This window comes from Euprymna scolopes, chromosome 22 (assembly GCF_053919585.1).
Source record: "Euprymna scolopes isolate OS-2025 chromosome 22, ASM5391958v1, whole genome shotgun sequence".
Lineage (NCBI taxonomy): Eukaryota > Metazoa > Mollusca > Cephalopoda > Sepiida > Sepiolidae > Euprymna > Euprymna scolopes.
The window spans coordinates 5279191-5296473 of record NC_136503.1 but is presented as its reverse complement, the minus strand read 5'-3'; the positions used below and the strand labels follow the sequence as shown (position 1 = coordinate 5296473).

The following is a 17283-nucleotide window of genomic DNA, read 5'->3' as shown; positions in this document are numbered from 1 at the left end:
ATCAGAATTTTAATATTGTATTGGGGAGAGTTTAACTGCCTACTTGAGAGTTACAAAAAAAAAAAAAAAGAATGTGTTAAATTGTTTTTGACTTTTTTAAAGTCAGGTTAGTTTTTGAACACTTTTCACTATAATTGTTTTTTTTTTCATTCATGCATCACATCTGCTGCAAATGAATGAAAATACTGATCAAGAATTGACCATTCTTTTCGACTAATTGTGTAGAGTGATGTCATTGTTGATTTTTGACAGACTACTACCACCATTAATTATGCTCCGATGTATTGACGATGGGTCAGAAAGCTAGACAGACTAACCAAGCAATGTAGTGAACAACTATTCATAATGATTAAAGGTAAAAAGGACTGAACAGAATTTTATTCAAAGTTCAAAAAGATTATCTATTACGACAGACTAATGATGCAAGCAAGACAACAGGCTTTATTGATGGTAATCTGCAGAGATTAATGTATCTTCAATGACTAGCAGCTTATTGTTCTGCAATCGACTAATCCTTAAAACGTGGGTAGACATGTTGAAATTGTGTAATTGTTTCTTTGGATAGAGTATTAAACTGAAGATCATCGTAGAAAAGGTTTCAGAGTGATCGATCGAGTCAATGGATAATGTTGAAGACTATGGGATCGGCTATGCATAGTTAAAATCCACTCAGGTTTATTGTTTATCATTTATACACAAATACCATTGAAAAAAGGTATGAATTTGCACCTGCCTCGAGATATGTACAAATAAAATACATTATGTTCGATTGGTCATATACAGAATATCAGAATTATTAGATAAAAAAAAGAGTGAAGATGCTGTAAAATAGATAAACTAAATGGTTGATATTATTTGGACTATTGTTCTCATCTTGTTATTCTCATGATGTTTTGGCCGTTGTAACCTCTGACCTTTTTCAAGTGCATCATGTTGAACATGGGATTCAATATGGAATTTTGAACTGAACCCTTACTATAAAGTTAGATTTTTCTCATTCTTTCAGCCATGACCAGGTAGAGGTTTTACATAATTAAGTAACACAATAACTAATTAATCATGGCTACCTTCGTGGATTGAATAAAGAGTTCAATTTAAAATTTCGTATAGATTTCAGATTTCAAATATTGTACCTTAAGGTCAAAAGTCAGATTGGCTGAAAAGTCGTGAGAATAACATTGGAGATTAGATTAGTCAGCTGATAATAGAAATTATTATTAAGTAAATAAATTTTGGTTTGTGTTTTATGGCATCTCAACTCTTTGCTGTCTAATGGTGAAAAAATATCTTGTGTAAAAGATGCATCAATTTAGTTTGTCCGTTTGTATATCAACAATTTTTTTTTTTAGGTCAAGCTGAAACAAAAGGGTAAATGGTCATTTTTACCTGGTTTCGTTTATCTGTTGTATACCATATCACCCCAACCCTTGTTTGCCGAGTAATTTAATCATGAAACGCAACACATGCTGTAACAGTGAAAGAATGTGGTCTTTTGTGGTAGAAAGTGGAAAAATAGCAATTCAGCTCTAAACACATTGAAGAGTCTCTTCAAACCTCTGACTGATATGCACTGTACTTGCCCACAAACAAAAGACACCATATCTGCTAATTGTCACCCCATAATTAAGAAGAGAAGAGGGGTCACCTCTATCATTCCACAGATTTGATTTAAGAACTATTGGTTATATCTGTTTTATATATATATATATATATACAAATTACTCATCTTAGAGCATAATCACATTTTACACACTGGTTCTGGTCAGATCACCAAAGTTAAGCAACGATGAGCCTAGTCAGTACCAGATAGGTGACCATTTGGGACTTCCAGGTGCTGTATGTGCTCTCCGCTTATCTCGGCATTGTTTCAAGTCGTCCTGAACTTCTCCCTGCCACTGGACTCGAGCAGTGCCGATTCAGGAGATGTGTGGTTAGGGATTGTGCGACCCTTGCCACACAATTACATGTGCAGCTGCTCCTACAGGGGGTATCCTTTGTCTTTTGAGACTGAACGGAGGTATCAAATCGAATATATATATATATATATATATATATATATATACATTTTATTGGAATCCTTTGAGATGAGTAATTTGCATATTCATTTATTTGTGGACTGTTATCCTCATCTTCGTAGTTGTTGTTGTTGGGTTACGTTACAATTATGAAGATGAAGATAGCAGTCCACAAATAAATAAACATCCGTTTTAATCTGAAGAGTTAAACTTTCATTACATTTTAAGAAAAACTGAAATATACACCCACCCACATATAAACATGCAAATAAACATATAAAAATATGCAGTTCAATAAATTAAGGTTATTTATTCATAAACACATATCCATTTCAATGTACACACTCACACATACATGTGTATCCAAATAAATACACATGCACATGTATAAACACACACACAAGTTTTTTTTCTTCAGTTTTTTGTTCATTTGATTATTATCACCTGAAGATAATTTGTCGATAAATCGAAAAGTATTAGTAATATTTTAAAACATTCATTGATATTTTTTTTTTGATTTTAGCACAACAAAAATGAGAAAAATTGAACATAAAAAACATCATATATAATCAAGCAGAAGAATTTTGTTATGCTTAACAATTTGTTCTCAAATAAAGACACGTAAATCTGAGTGAGGCATAGGGTGAAAATATAGCAATTGGTGGTAGGGAGAGGAGGAGGAGGAGGAGGATGGAGGTTCATCAATCTTGCATGTGTACCAATCATAGAAACCTTGACATTTATTTGGAGTTTGAACATTGACCTTTGATGAAGAGATTTTTGGTAGAAGAAGAAGAGGAGAGATAACAAAAATGTATTTTCATCATAATGTAGGCCAGAACAACTAACCAGGTCGGCTGCTAAAGCTGGTTTATTTCATTGGAACAAAAATGTTTGAGAGATTCTGTTGCTTTTCGTTTACTTACTCGTGTGTGTGTGTGTGTGTGTGTGTGTGTGTGTATACAAATGTCGTCAAAAATACATTTTCTTGTCTTTTAAAATGATACAATTTACATCGTTTATACGTTTGATGCAAAATCTAAATCTGCAAGATCTAAAAAAAAAAACAACAAAAAAAAAACGATGTCATAAAATAAAAAAGACATTGATGTTAGATTGCTAAATATATTATTGTTGAAATTTTCTTCTTTCCTTGTTTTTGTTTGTGCAACTTATTCTTGTTTCCTCACCCTTCAATCCTTTGATCTCCTCTTTCTCTCATATGACCTGATTTTTTATTTAGCTTTATGAAAATCAGAGTTTTGGATGGCTCAAATAACTTATATTTTTTCTCCATCTCTCATGAACACTAGTCCAGTTTAACACTTTACCGCCAGAATTTTTTCAGTATTTGGTAGACCAGTTTTGGAATAATGCGACAGTGTAGAACCTGACTACAACCAATAACAATAAACGAAGCTATTCAAGATGCCTCAATAAATCTATAGCCGAGTTGATCAATAATGTGAGTTCAACAGAACCCTAACCTGACTGTGTGCAAAAAATGAGTTGCAGACCTGCTACCCATTGTTTATTGTGGAATTCCGGTTACAGCAAAATGAGAAAAATTCTCAACCTAATCTCAAGATTGGCTAAAAAAGAACTCTGAAAGTCAGGTGATCAGTTTCAAGATGGATTTTGAGTGATTACCTCACAATCCAAATTGTAGCCTCTTCGTCTCCTGATTTCTTTCTCTGGATCTATCTTAAAAACAGAGCTATGGAAATACAGAACCATCATGGAACTGAAAGCCATCAGAAGAAAACAGCAAAATGGAAATCATCTTGAACACTTGCTCTTGAACAGTAGTTCCCAATCAGGAGGGAATTTCAGGATTTCAGGGATGACAAAGAGGATTGGGTTTACAACTTGATATAAATTGGATCAAATGCCACAAAAAACACAGTATGCATTATCCATTGCTACTGAAAAGTCATGTTGGATTTTCTCTCAACTAGGGTCTGTATTAAATGTTATCAGGTTAGTATTAGTTATTACAAGGGTTATTACAAAAGTAAAGCTTTCTTCTTTTTCTTTTAATTAAAAAAGTTGAAGAGCTATGAAGATGGAAGTGCTACTATTAAAGTGTGCAACCTTTCCTGCTCCAGAATTTATTTTTCTACATAGTCACCACCATTCTCAATGCACTTTTGCCAGTGATGAATGATGGCTGTGCATGAGCGCCCAGAGCATATTTTGTTATAGAAAGGTCATTCCAAAAGTAGAGTTTCCTATTTTTTAGACTAAAAAAGTTGAAGAGCTACGAAGATGAAAGTGGTAACATTTAAATGAGCGACCATCTGCGCTCCAGCATATATTTCTACACAGTCATCATCATTCTCAATGTATTTTTGCCAGGAATTCAATGATGCATCTCTGCTTCTAACGCAGATCCATAACAGGGATTGCTTTCTTAGAGTCTCACACTGTCAATGTCTGCAACAGAGAGATGAAACCTTCAGGTCATGAATGCCTAAGTTCAATGATTAAAATAATGCAATTCGCAATCTCCTCTGATCCATTCAGGCGGAATAAAAAATAGGAGGCATTACTTTTGGAACGCCCCTCATATTTTGCGTCAGACACATTTTTTTTAAAGATGGAAAATATTATTCTGGTATATGATGATTCACAGGCTAAAAATATATTGTGAACCTCTGCGTTAGAATACAGCAAAATGAGTAAACAGATTCACGTTTTGATATTTGAACCACAATGAAGCAATAAACATCAAAATTTCATTTAATTCTTGCAAAAATTTAAGAAATGAAGTTGATCGAAAGTTGATGCCCTGATTTTTGTGAATCACTGCGTATACAGATGTACAGGTACAACACACTGATCTTTATCAATAGTGTTAATCTATGCATAACTAATGCCATGGTTTTTAATAAGCTACATTAATTGATGATAACAAAATGAGCAAAATAGAGTTAAATGTGGGCAGAGGCGTTAATGAATTCAACCTCATTCCTCACCCTGCAGTCAAGCAAGGGAAGCTGTAATTGTAATTATATACATTGCGGGGGTTGTGCGTATGCCAACATATATACGCCCAGTAATTGTGGCTTTCTGGAATGAATCATGCCAGGAGTCTCACATCCCAGACAGACATGACAGCTATCCAGGATACACGCCTAAGTAGGTTCACTGCATACGAAAGCATTTTTGATTAAGAAGCATATTAATGGAATTAGAACATTTGTGATGATCATTAAGATGATTCAGGTGGAGATAACTAGACTGGCATAACATCATTTATTAGTTTTGGGTGCCATCGACTCCTGATCAAATAGAAGTATCTTGTTTTGTCAGAACACAAAAACTAATTATGTCTTTCGATAAAAATCAGCTTGTAGTACCTGTGCATCAGTAAATTTCAATTATTTAAAAAAAAAAACCCGATCAATATTCGTTTATTTGTATTATTCAGACTAATTTTTTCATCTTGGATGTTATTTTCATAATGTTTCAGTTACCTTCACCCTTCTACAGCAGTTAAGTCTCGAAGTTGGGAATCTGTATGGAATTTTGAATACAACCCTTGATTTAATCCACAGTGGTAGCTTGCACCCATTCTGTCAGCCATGACCAGGTAGAAGTTTTAAATAATTTATAATTGCACTTTTAGTATTATCAGTGTTGAGAATTCCCAAGTTTGATTAAAAAACAAAACAACAACAAAAAAAACAACAAAAACAAAAAACTTATCAATCCGCTTCTAAAAAAAAAACTGTAAAAAATTCTGAAACAATTGTTTACCATTTTTCTTTTTTTTTGTTACAACATCCTGGTCTTTATTTTCCTTCATTCGTAAATCAGTACATACCTATGTAAGATTTACTGTTTTCTTTCATCATTAAATGCACTTTTCTTTTCTTGAGAACTTTTTAAAATATTTTTTTAAATTTTTATTTCGCCCCCAAACAAGGGACAGAGCCACTTAGTTGTGAGGGGCTACTGTTGTTTTATTTGAAAATCTTAATATTTTACAGACCAAGCGGAACAATGTATTTAATATATAAGCGTGACTGGAATTAGTTTACTAAAAATGAATAAGATTTTTAAATTTTAATTTGTAATGAAAATATTATTTTCCATCTGTATGAGGTATATGAGTTAGTCGTCTATAAACTTTCAAGAGGTGAACAGAATTAAAATTCATAAATATTTAAAAAAAAAAAAACATTTTTAAAAAAGAAAATATGAATCATCCAAATTTTTTTTTTAAATAATAAAAAACAGAAAATAAACAAAATAAAACTTAAAACAACAAAAAGAAAAAATGTATTATTTCATAGTTTGAGTAATATTATTATGATTTCAAAAATCAAGTATTGTCAACCATTATACATTTTTGTGTTAGTTTTTTAAAAATAATTTCATGGGCATAAATTTAAAGCATGAGTTGTCTCCCCCTGCAAGCACTACTACTTGAATAATGGAAGCAATAGATCCCACGTTTTGTTGGATTTTGAAGTAAAAGACTAATGAATGGACTATTATATAAATACCTTTTAAATTGAAAAGAAAAATAGGGATTTTTCACTCATTTTAAATTACATACAAGAGTTCTAAAGTTATTTGAACTTGATTCATGTGTACAAATACATTCGTTTAAAAACTAGTCTATCAAATAGTTTCACACACAGCAAACACAGACACAATTTGCAAAAAGAAAAGAATAAGCAATTATTGCCCTTTTGACCTAACCTCTGATAAACAGGTTTTGACACTAACTTCTGTTTTAATATTGTTTCCTTTTTCCTCTTCCGTCTTTCTTTCTCTTTTCCCTGTATCCCGTGACAGTGACGGATGATGCGCGGCATGTTCCAAAGCTTGGTTCACATACGCAAACATGACATTCAAATAAAATAAACTTTTGCAAACTAATCCAGTCTTACCGAGGTAAGCTAAACATTGTAAAATCATGATCAAACTCTACAAACAATGAATTACCTCATTAACAACATTAAACTGAATAATCAATCTCAATGTACCCATGATCGCTAGAGATCAACAAATACATGTGTACACAATACACACATGCTTTTATATGTTTTCTACCAAAAGGTATTGTCTGTAAAAAAAATGTATGTTTTCTACTTGTGTTCAATAGATTCTACAGATTGTATATATATATATATATATATATATATATATAGACTCGGCATTTATCTTCATAATTTATAAATCGTTTGAACTTGTAATGCTACTGCCACATATGTAAATAACAATCCTCAGTTTTGATCGAATTTGAAAAAAAATAAAATAACAAAAGAAATTTGAGACATAAAAAAAAAATGACATCCAGGGCATTAAATGCATGAGTAACAAACCAGCTAAAGCTTTTTGGCTCAGTTTTCTATGTTCTGTGTTATTTATCTTTTTTAAATCAGAAGAATAACAGACATTGATAAAAACCAAAAGTTCTTTCTCATAAACATTGGGAACCAAAAAAAGTTACTAAAACAAAATTCATTTTTCTTTTAAATGTCTTTCTTAAGATGATTATTTTTTTTTTTCAATATTCATCACGAGAACAATAAATGAAACAAAATTGGGACAACAGCAAAATTTGCATGAAATCATATTTTCTGCAAAAACTTTAGAGAATAAAATTCTTTGCAGAACCAAAGTTATCTACAGAATGTGTACAATTTTACGTTAGTCAGAATATGTTTTGAAATAACGTGGAAAGGATCGGCAAGTTTAATGAACAAGGTTTCACTCCAGTGTTAGTAAAGTTGTACAATGTACAAAGCAAATAATTAATCGAGTTGTTGGTGGTGGGTGTTTGATTTAGTTTAACAAATTAATTGCGTTACTTGGATTGTTTGGACTATTGTTCTCATCTTGGGTGTTATTTTCACAACGTTTCAGACGATGTAATTTGAATTTGAGCTGAACCCTTTGACTTTAATCCATAGAGGTAGGTTATTCTTGTTCGTCTGTCATGACAGAGTAGAAGTCTTAAGTAATTTTTAATTTTATTTAAAACTTCTACCTGGCCACGGCTGACAGAACAAGAGAAATCTACTCCTGTGTATTGAGTAAAGGATTCACTACAACATTTCTTATAGGTTCCAAGTTAAAAAAAAATACATCTAAAGAAGGTCGGAGGTTACGTTGGATGAAAAGAGTAGTCCAAATAATCCAAATTATTAATCTGCACCTAGACAATTCTGGAACATAGAATCAGTTGTAGTTAGAACTTAAAAGCAAATGGACGTCATGTAGAAAGTCGGGTTTAATGTTTACATTCAACTGGAGATCTAGCTTTAGTTAAACTCATCAACTTTAAGATCACCTTTATTTAAGAAAATGGATCCAAATAGTTAAGACAAATATATATCTTTAAAATTAATTAAGCTACATAAAATTTTCCACATTTAATCCCCGTAAGGACTCATCAGACTAAAATGCATGGAACTCATGTTCAATGTTTTTTTTTAAATATATATATATGTGGTGTTAAAACATTGACAGTCAAAAATCCCAGTTTTTTCATTTTTCATTTTTTAAAACCAAGCATGGAGGACAGCTCAAAACATGAAAATATAATTAAAACCAACATTTTTATACTTCATAGACGATCAATCACCCTGAAAATACTTATCTAGAATCATACGTGGAATAACAAACGAGTTTATATATGATATGTAAATATTCATATACTAAAATATAGAAATTTTACATTGTCTCCTATCCTATATGTGAGTCTTGTTCCAGCAACCGACCAAAGACTACCCCATTAGCACCAAATCCTTGGAAGAGTAAGAGATAAAGTAACAAGAGCTACTTTCACCCAATCCTACTCAACATGAAAAGTTTACAGAGCATAATTAAAGATGGCAAAAACCTTTATCTGTTTAGTGATTAGATCAAACAGAATTCTGCATAAATGCTGACCAAACTTTGTGTTGCTATGAATCAAAATCGCATCATCAACGTAAGCCATGATGGAATATGGTCTTTTCATTTGCTGCATCAGTTGCATGTGCATACAATATAATCACTTGTATCTTCAGACGGACATGTGAAACAAATTAAAAAACTAATTTAGTAAATTCTAATTTTATTCACGTTCAAACACTGCAGTTGTTATGCAAACAATGTTTCAGTCACTAGGGTCTTCTTCGCAGTATGATATGTGCTTATTTATCAAGAAAATTGTTATCGTGTTTGGTTTAATGTCCGCTTTATTTGCTGGCATGTGTTGGACATTTTTTTTTTTTTAAGAAACTGATTTTCCAGCTAACCTTTCTCTAGCCAGGTCTTTATTCATTCCTCTTTCAAGTCTATTCTTATGTGAACTGAACCTGCTACTGCAACTCTTCTATGTCTACTAATCTGAACTCTAATCCATTCGTTCATTGTAGTCATATTATCAAATTCTCGCATTCTGAACACATCCCTTTCTATTATTCAGATTTTATCTTCCTCTGAGGTCATCAGATCTAATCCTACCCTTAAGACTCACATTGCACATCGTATCGTTCTCATATCATTTCTATTCATGTCATATTCATGTCCTTAACCCTAACCCGATAGACTCTTCCGTTGATCAACAGAGGTAACACCCTGCTGATTAGCAATGGCACAAATCCCTCCATCCAATCCAAACTCTTGCAATCATACTTGCAACACCTGCTCCATCCTGTGCTCTAACTGTATCCCCAAGGAAGCAAAACATTTAACAACCTCTAAAGCTTTACCATCCAAATATCCTTTCCTCACATCCTAGTTATGAAAAATTTATAATGATATTATGGAAAAAAAAAAAAAAAAAAAAAAAAAAAACAGGAAGGAAAAAAAAAAATCTAGTCAGAAAATTTAATCAAAATGGCAAGCATAGCGGTCCTAAAAACAAACAATTCAATTATTGAACTTCTCAGTCAAACAAAAGTTCATTTGGTGTAAACTAAAATGAAAATTTTATCTAACATTAGCTGGACGCCAGACATTGCCTGGTCATACAATACGCTTAAACATGATAATTTATGCAGATTGCATATTATTATAGAATTAATCCTCTATTGATTATTATATATGACAAGGAATAATTTGCCCGGTGGATTAATTCAAAAATATTTTTAAAATAATGATAATGTTGTTCATCAAATTCTGTCCATGTTTGTTTATAATATCACGTCAGCTGATATTTGGGCTTGACAAAAAAGTCACTTCTGATTAATGTTTACTTCTAAAATATGTAAATGAAGAAATGATTTATGGTAATATTAAATGGTACCTCTTCTTTTATCATAAATTGAACTCATGAATCAGAAAAAATTAAAATAGAATGGTGAGGTACACCAGGGTTCAAATAGGAGACCATTTGATGTGTAGTCGAATGCTCTACCACTGAGCTATAAATCCAGATGGCAAGAAATCTTATTTTTTTAAGAAGAAATGATTTGCTCAAATTTTATTATCTCCCCTGGCCGGTGTAATGTAAACTATTCCTCTGTAAAAAATTATTCTTTTTTCATCTATTTATCTATAAGAAAGAAAAGCTATTTTTAAGATAAGATTTTTTCAAGTTTCGATACTTATCGCATGAATTTCTGTACAAAACATATCTAAGAACACCCCCAGACATATAAATTAGCTTTGTGTGAAATTTGAAAAAAGATAAGCTCAGCCGTTTCGACACCTATGAGGAAGGAATTCACACACAAACTGACTTTTCTATCATAGTAGAGATTTAATATTTGCATCTACTCCTTCCAACTACTCCTTTCATCTACTTTCTCAACAACCATGAACAAAACAGCACAGAAAAGTCGCATGACTAAGATGTCTAATTCTGTTAAATAATTAATTTTTTTTTTTTTTTTTTCAATTTTCATATTTTGTTCTAGCTGAGGATGAGACATCCTACCGGATCACAGACATTTACCTGCTATCATACATTTCAAACAAAAAATCTTTTTAAGATTCTAACTGCCCATTTAAGTGCAGTTGTTGAATCTCTCTTGCACTTGGTCCACCGAGTATATTTGCCAGGTAATTTTTTCAATTATGAGTCCAGTTTCTCCTATAATTAGATAATTATACGAATTCAGTTGCACCTATAATTACTGGAATTAGGAAAATTTTCCTAAAGTTCCAGTTTCTTTTCATGTACATGAGATTTTGAAATTCCATTATCTTTTCCTTCTCACCTGATAATTCCCCAAAAAATGTCCTTTGAATTTTTTTCATCATTATTTTTAAATTCATCTAATTTCATCTTACAATGTTCAACATTATTACTGTTCTTAACTTGATCTCACAACTTGGTTTCCAAAGACATATTACTTTATGAGAAAAAAAACACACACACACACACCTGATCTGATTTCTGAAATCTATCTTGATAATAACTTTCCAAATTGGAGAGAAATATTTTAAAAGAAATTTTTTACTATAGTTAGAAATTTATTTTTATTATTTATTTATTTTTTTCATTGCTATTTCATCCCAAGCAAGGCACAGTGTCACTTGGATGTAGGGTGCTACGATTTGGTACATAATTTGCAAAGATATTATGTAGGGAGTTGAGCAGCAAGATGCCCGTTTATATTACACTTGAACTTCTGCCTGTCAGTACAGTCAGGGAAGCATGTAACAAGGAGAGACGTCTGATGTTGCGTCACTACATAGACTCGTCCTGACATTGTGATGAGTGATAAGAAAGATAACAGGTTCGTTATATCCAATTCAGAAGCAATTTGGGTCAAAACATTACTTCTATATTTTCTGCAAATGCACTTTTGCCAACTTCCTCTTTGTTGTCTTGTTTTTCTTGGCCTTTAATGTCACAAGAGAAAAGGCTCCAATTAAATCACCTCTCACTTTTCTTTTCTCTAGCAAAGTAGTAAATCCTAATTTCACACTCTCTCACTGTAATTGTAATATTGTTTTTAATCTACTTTGTAAATCTTCTAATCTCAATATATATAAAAACATTTTTAAGTAAACAAAAAAAAAAACAGATCAAGAAAATTTTGTAAACTGCATCAAGACATGCAATAAAATTTCACTCAATTAGGAAAAATATAAAAAAAAACAAGAAAAATAAATTGATTAAACTCTGATACTATGAGATACAGTAAATCAGACAGCCCAATTATAGATAATATTTTTTATTCATTCTTCCAGTTTTATCTTCTCAAATTTATTAAAAATCTTTCACACCAGTTTAAACATCAGAATGAAAAAAAAAAGTTTAAGAGAATTTTTTAAGATAAAATTGAACCAAGAATCAATTTTAAAGAAAAAAAGATGTTTTTTGCACGAACATAAGAGATAAAATTTAAATATTTAATTTTCCAAATGTCCCCTTAATTCTTTCAAGATGAAACCCAAAACCAAAAAAGGAAAAATAATTGAAAAAAATATCTGCTGAAAACCGTTCACCTTTCATGCCAGAAAGAACAAGAGAAAGAATTCAAACAAAAAATTCAACAAAATTTTGGAAATGATAAATATATTTAAAGATGTAAAATTTTATTGAATAATCTTAACCATCAATCTTTTATTTCCAATATCAATTTCATAGTAGTTTTCATTAATTTCTTTTTTTTCTTTTTTTTTTTATTAAAAAAATTTATATTCTATTTCTATACTCTCCCCATTGTGACTATTGATGAGAAATTTAATTTCTGCAAATTTTCATTTATTTTTAAATACATAATTTAGTTGTCTTGAAAATGCATTATTGGAAATAATTTACTCCTTGTAGCATCTAATAGAAATGACTGGTCAGTTCGAAAATAGAAAGGAAAGTTTGTTACTTAGTATAAGGTTAAAAAGTAGACATTTTAAAGTTTATTTTATGCACATCTAATTGTTTTTTCCCCATAATTGAAGTATGAAGACAATATTGTGAAACATTCGTTTGTGCTTCCATCTGTGATATGCATTAATCGAAAATTACTGTGCTTGTGCACTTATTGAACTGCGCTATTTTTAATTTTCAAGTTAAATTAAAGTTTTACAATATCTTTTTTTATTAAATTGTTAGGTGAAAGCACAAAATAGCTACAAAACACCCTCCTCTTCCAATGTTCAATAAGTACATAAGTACCAAAATTACTCCCAACTGTCAAAAATATCTTAAAATTTTTTTTTTTTTTAAATTGAATCGAAATAAATTATATTTATACCAATAACACAGCAGGGGCAAATTAAAAAAAAAAAAAAAGACTAGCTTGAATCAGATAAATTTCAATTCAAGTCTGACTTGAAATATTTCTTTTTTTTGTTTATAAAGATCTTTGCTCAGAAAGATATAATTTCTTTGTTTAAAAATTCTTGCTACAAAGAATGTATATATGAAGAGTGTTCCATAAGTAATGCCTTCTATTTTTTATTCTGCCTAAATGGATCGGAGGAGATTACAAATTGCATTGTTATGATGACTGAACTTATGCATTAATAACCTGAAAGTTTAATCTCTCTGTTGCAGATAATGACGGTGTGAAACTAAGAAAACAACCCATAGATGTGTATCAGAAGCAGAAATGCATCATTGAATTCCTCCATGTAGAAAAAATTGAACTGATCAACATTCACCGGCGCCTGTTGAATCATACAATGGATGTCAGCACAGTTAAGAGATGGGTTCATCGATCTCAGAGTGGCAATAGAAATGTTATTGATAAAGCATGCTCCTGACTTTTACAACTAAGGCATCAAAAAAAAGCAGAAGTGAGAATGGTGGTGACTATGTAAAAAATAAATTCTGGAACACAAAAAGTCGCTTGTCTTACCACCACCGTCTTCGTAATCCTTCAATGTTTTAGTTTTTGAATTAGAGAACATAAGAGACCTTGCTTTTCGAACAACCCTCGTATATGTTTTACTTGGTGTAAATATTCTAATTTGGACACAAAAACACATGTCTTATTAATATATAAACGGATGAAGTTTCATTTAAAATATTCCATTTTTTTTTTTCTGTGTGGCAACAAGGGATCAAAGGATTCCCTACAGAGTTTTATAAACGACTGGAATCATCATATTCGGTTTTAAGTCGTTTTACATTTTCCCACATGTTCAGCTTCTACTGACTACTACTATCGCTACTATCTCTGGCCAGGTTTTTAATTTTCACTCTTTCTCTCAAATCAGTCCTTATTTCCTTCCAGGTTTTTCTTTGGCCTTTCCCTAGCAACTCACTTTTCTACCTCAACTGTTCTAGATGTACTAACCCAAGAATTCACATGCATTCTTTCAATGTGAGCAAACCAACAAAGTCTCCTGTACTGCACACATTTCCTTATACTGTCTAAATTACATTTTCCTCAGAGGTTTTAAGATCTAAGCTTGTTTTTACGACTGACAGAAATTAAAACATTAAATTTATTTAAAATTTATCTAAAAATTTTGTAAAATAAAATTAAAAAAATGTTTGAATTAAAATTTAAAAAATTAGGAATAAGATGAGTGCAAAAAAATATTAAAATAAATTAAAAAAAATAAATTATTTAAATAAATTAAAAAAAATAAATTATTAAAATAAAAAATAATAAAACAAAGTAAATAAATTTATATTAATTTTAGGGGTATCCTAAAAATACCTTTAAGGACAGTTTCAAAACATCTTATTGCATAAAATTATTATATTTAATGTTTTTTTGACAAAAAATACGTTCAATTTAATGAAAAAAAAACAAAAAAAAAAAAAAAAACACATTACCATGATTGTTAAATTTTGCTAACACAAGACGAATTTCAAAATAGCTCTATCTTGTTTTTACCTATTTATATGGATATAGAGATATTTCCAACATGGCTAGTCTATGCTGAGTGATGTATGAAAGAATTTTGCAAATATTTTTTTTCTTGGGCGAAATAAATTTTCAGACAAATAAAATTATGAATTTTGTAAGAACAAATTATCTGTAGAAAAAGAAATCCCTTCATTATCAGCATACAACAGGCATTTTCAGAACATCTTCAATAAACATGTACATCAGTATAAACAAAACAGAACCATTTTAACATTGGACTCAAGTTAGCATAGAGAAACAGCCATAGTAAATGCTTTTTATTAAATTGCATCATTTTTGTCAACAAAAAAAAATTGAATGTAATGATTTCATGTGATACGGTGTTTTGCAATAGTGCCGAGTAAAATTTTTTAAGGTTCCCCTAAAGTTAATATTAACCAAAAAAACAAAAAAATCGGTACTTGTACATTTTAATCAAGACATGAAAAAATGAAAATATCTAAAAAAAGGTTATATTGGACGTATCCGTTTTGGACTGAAGATCTCCGAAAAAGTTTTTTTACTTAATTTGATCGAGTAGTTCTTTTTTTTACAGCGGAAAAACATATTTTTATGAGAGCGGGTTGAAGTCAGCCATTATGGAATTTCTGAACTCCCCATGGGGAGATAACTGCAGTTAAAGCGCCGACACTCCCTCCTCACCTTTAATACTAGATTTTCTTCCTAAAAATCTAACCTTTTGCTCGGTATCATTTTTCGCTGTAAAAAAAAGAAAAAAAAAACAACTTGATGAAATTAAGAGAATTTTTTTTCAGAGAACTTCATTCCACAACGGATATGGACAATATAACCTTTTTTTTTTTTTTTTTTTTTTTTTCGATATTTTCATTTTTTAATGTCTTGATTAAACTGTACAAGTACCCAAAAATCAATTAAAAAGAAAATAAGAAAAAAAAAAAAAAAAAAAAAGAAAGGGCTAAGGATGAAAGAGAAGAATCATAAACCGTGGACAGTGGAGGGGGGGATCAGGTGTTGGATTTCATTTATAATACTTACAAAAGCAGAATCAGTTTCGTCTACCCAGAGATATAACTGCAAATGTGTATTTTAAAGAATAAACTTTTATTAGTAAAAATAAATTTTATGTCTTTAAAAAAATTATTAAAATGACTAAAAAACAAAATAAAGGTACTTCAAATCACTTTTACAATCATTTAATCATTTAAAAAAAAAGGTAAAAATAAAATTAATTTTTGTTGCTTCTTTTTAAATGTTTGTACCTTTTAATTTATTTGAATGACCAAAACCAGTTCAAACCTAAAAATAAACTCAAAAATAGAACTACTTATTCAAATTATTTGTTCAACGATGATTAAAATAATACTGATGGATTTACATAAGTTGTTCTAAAGGGAAGACAGATGGGAATTAAAATTCAGCATCGAAAACATTACAGTATTTCATGTTGATTTTAAATTACATGTAAAATTTGTATTACATGTTGATTTTAAATTACATGTAAAATTTGCATTACATGTTGATTTTAAATTACATGTAAAATTTGTATTACATGTTGATTTTAAATTACATGTAAAATTTGTATTACATGTTGATTTTAAATTACATGTAAAATTTTTATTGCATGTTGATTTTAAATTACATGTAAAATTTGTATTACATGTTGATTTTAAATTACATGTAAAATTTGTATTACATGTTGATTTTAAATTACATGTAAAATTTGTATTACATGTTGATTTTAAATTACATGTAAAATTTGTATTACAAGTTCATTTTAAATTACATGTAAAATTTGTATTTCATGTTGATTTTAAATTACATGTAAAATTTGTATTGCATGTTGATTTTAGGAATATTCAAGATGAGTTGAATATTAAGCAGAGAATTAAAAATGTAAACAAAAAATGTGTGTTGGTTTTGATGTTATATTCAAAACTAAGAATAATATTTTGTCTAATGTTTTTTTATACTATAGAGTTACTACTAATCAAGACTCAGAGGCCACTCAAGGATAAGGATTAATAATTGTCAGATGAGACAACACAGTGATGATCGATGATGATGGAATTGGAGAGAAATTAATTTATTTAAGACAGCTCGACAAGAACTTGTTTACATTGGACTTGAAAATGATAATTTTATAGTCAGCTAGGAAGCAGCTCCATGGTATTGTGTTCTACAATTGTGCAGTTCTGGGAAAAAAATGCTTTGCTCAGGGAATTTTTGTTTATTTTAGGTACAGATTAGAGAGTAAGGAAAATTGCTGATAGCGGTTGTAGCTAGGCGAGTATTTACCATAAATGTTTGTATTAAGGTCAATTTGCATGATTGAATTTCCATTTCACCATATTTTTTGTGAATCTTAATATTGAAAACAAAACAAAGATTATCTTCTAATAGAGCAATACATATTCGGGAAAATTTATTCAAATCAAATTAAAAACATTAATATAGAAAATATTAAGAATGAATTGAAAAATGTCAGAAATAATTGTAAACAAATTTATTTACAAGGACATTTT

At 30.2% G+C, this 17283-nt stretch overlaps 1 protein-coding gene across 50 annotated transcripts in view; it reads right to left on the bottom strand.

The window, feature by feature from the left end:
* The window catches only part of LOC145243857 (oxidation resistance protein 1-like), an 886868-nt gene that overhangs the window by 132099 nt on the left and 737486 nt on the right, over positions 1-17283 (bottom strand). For 29 of the 50 annotated variants that reach the window (XR_013862953.1, XR_013862955.1, XR_013862959.1 and 26 more), the window contains one exon: positions 15797-15832. The exons of the other annotated variants lie outside the window; for them this stretch is intronic. Coding sequence is in view for 25 of the 29 variants with exons in the window: in XM_080106914.1 (XP_079963040.1) it covers positions 15797-15832 (36 nt within the window). In the remaining 4 variants the exon portion in view is untranslated. The remainder of the gene's footprint in view (positions 1-15796; positions 15833-17283) is intronic. 50 annotated transcript variants of the gene reach the window in all.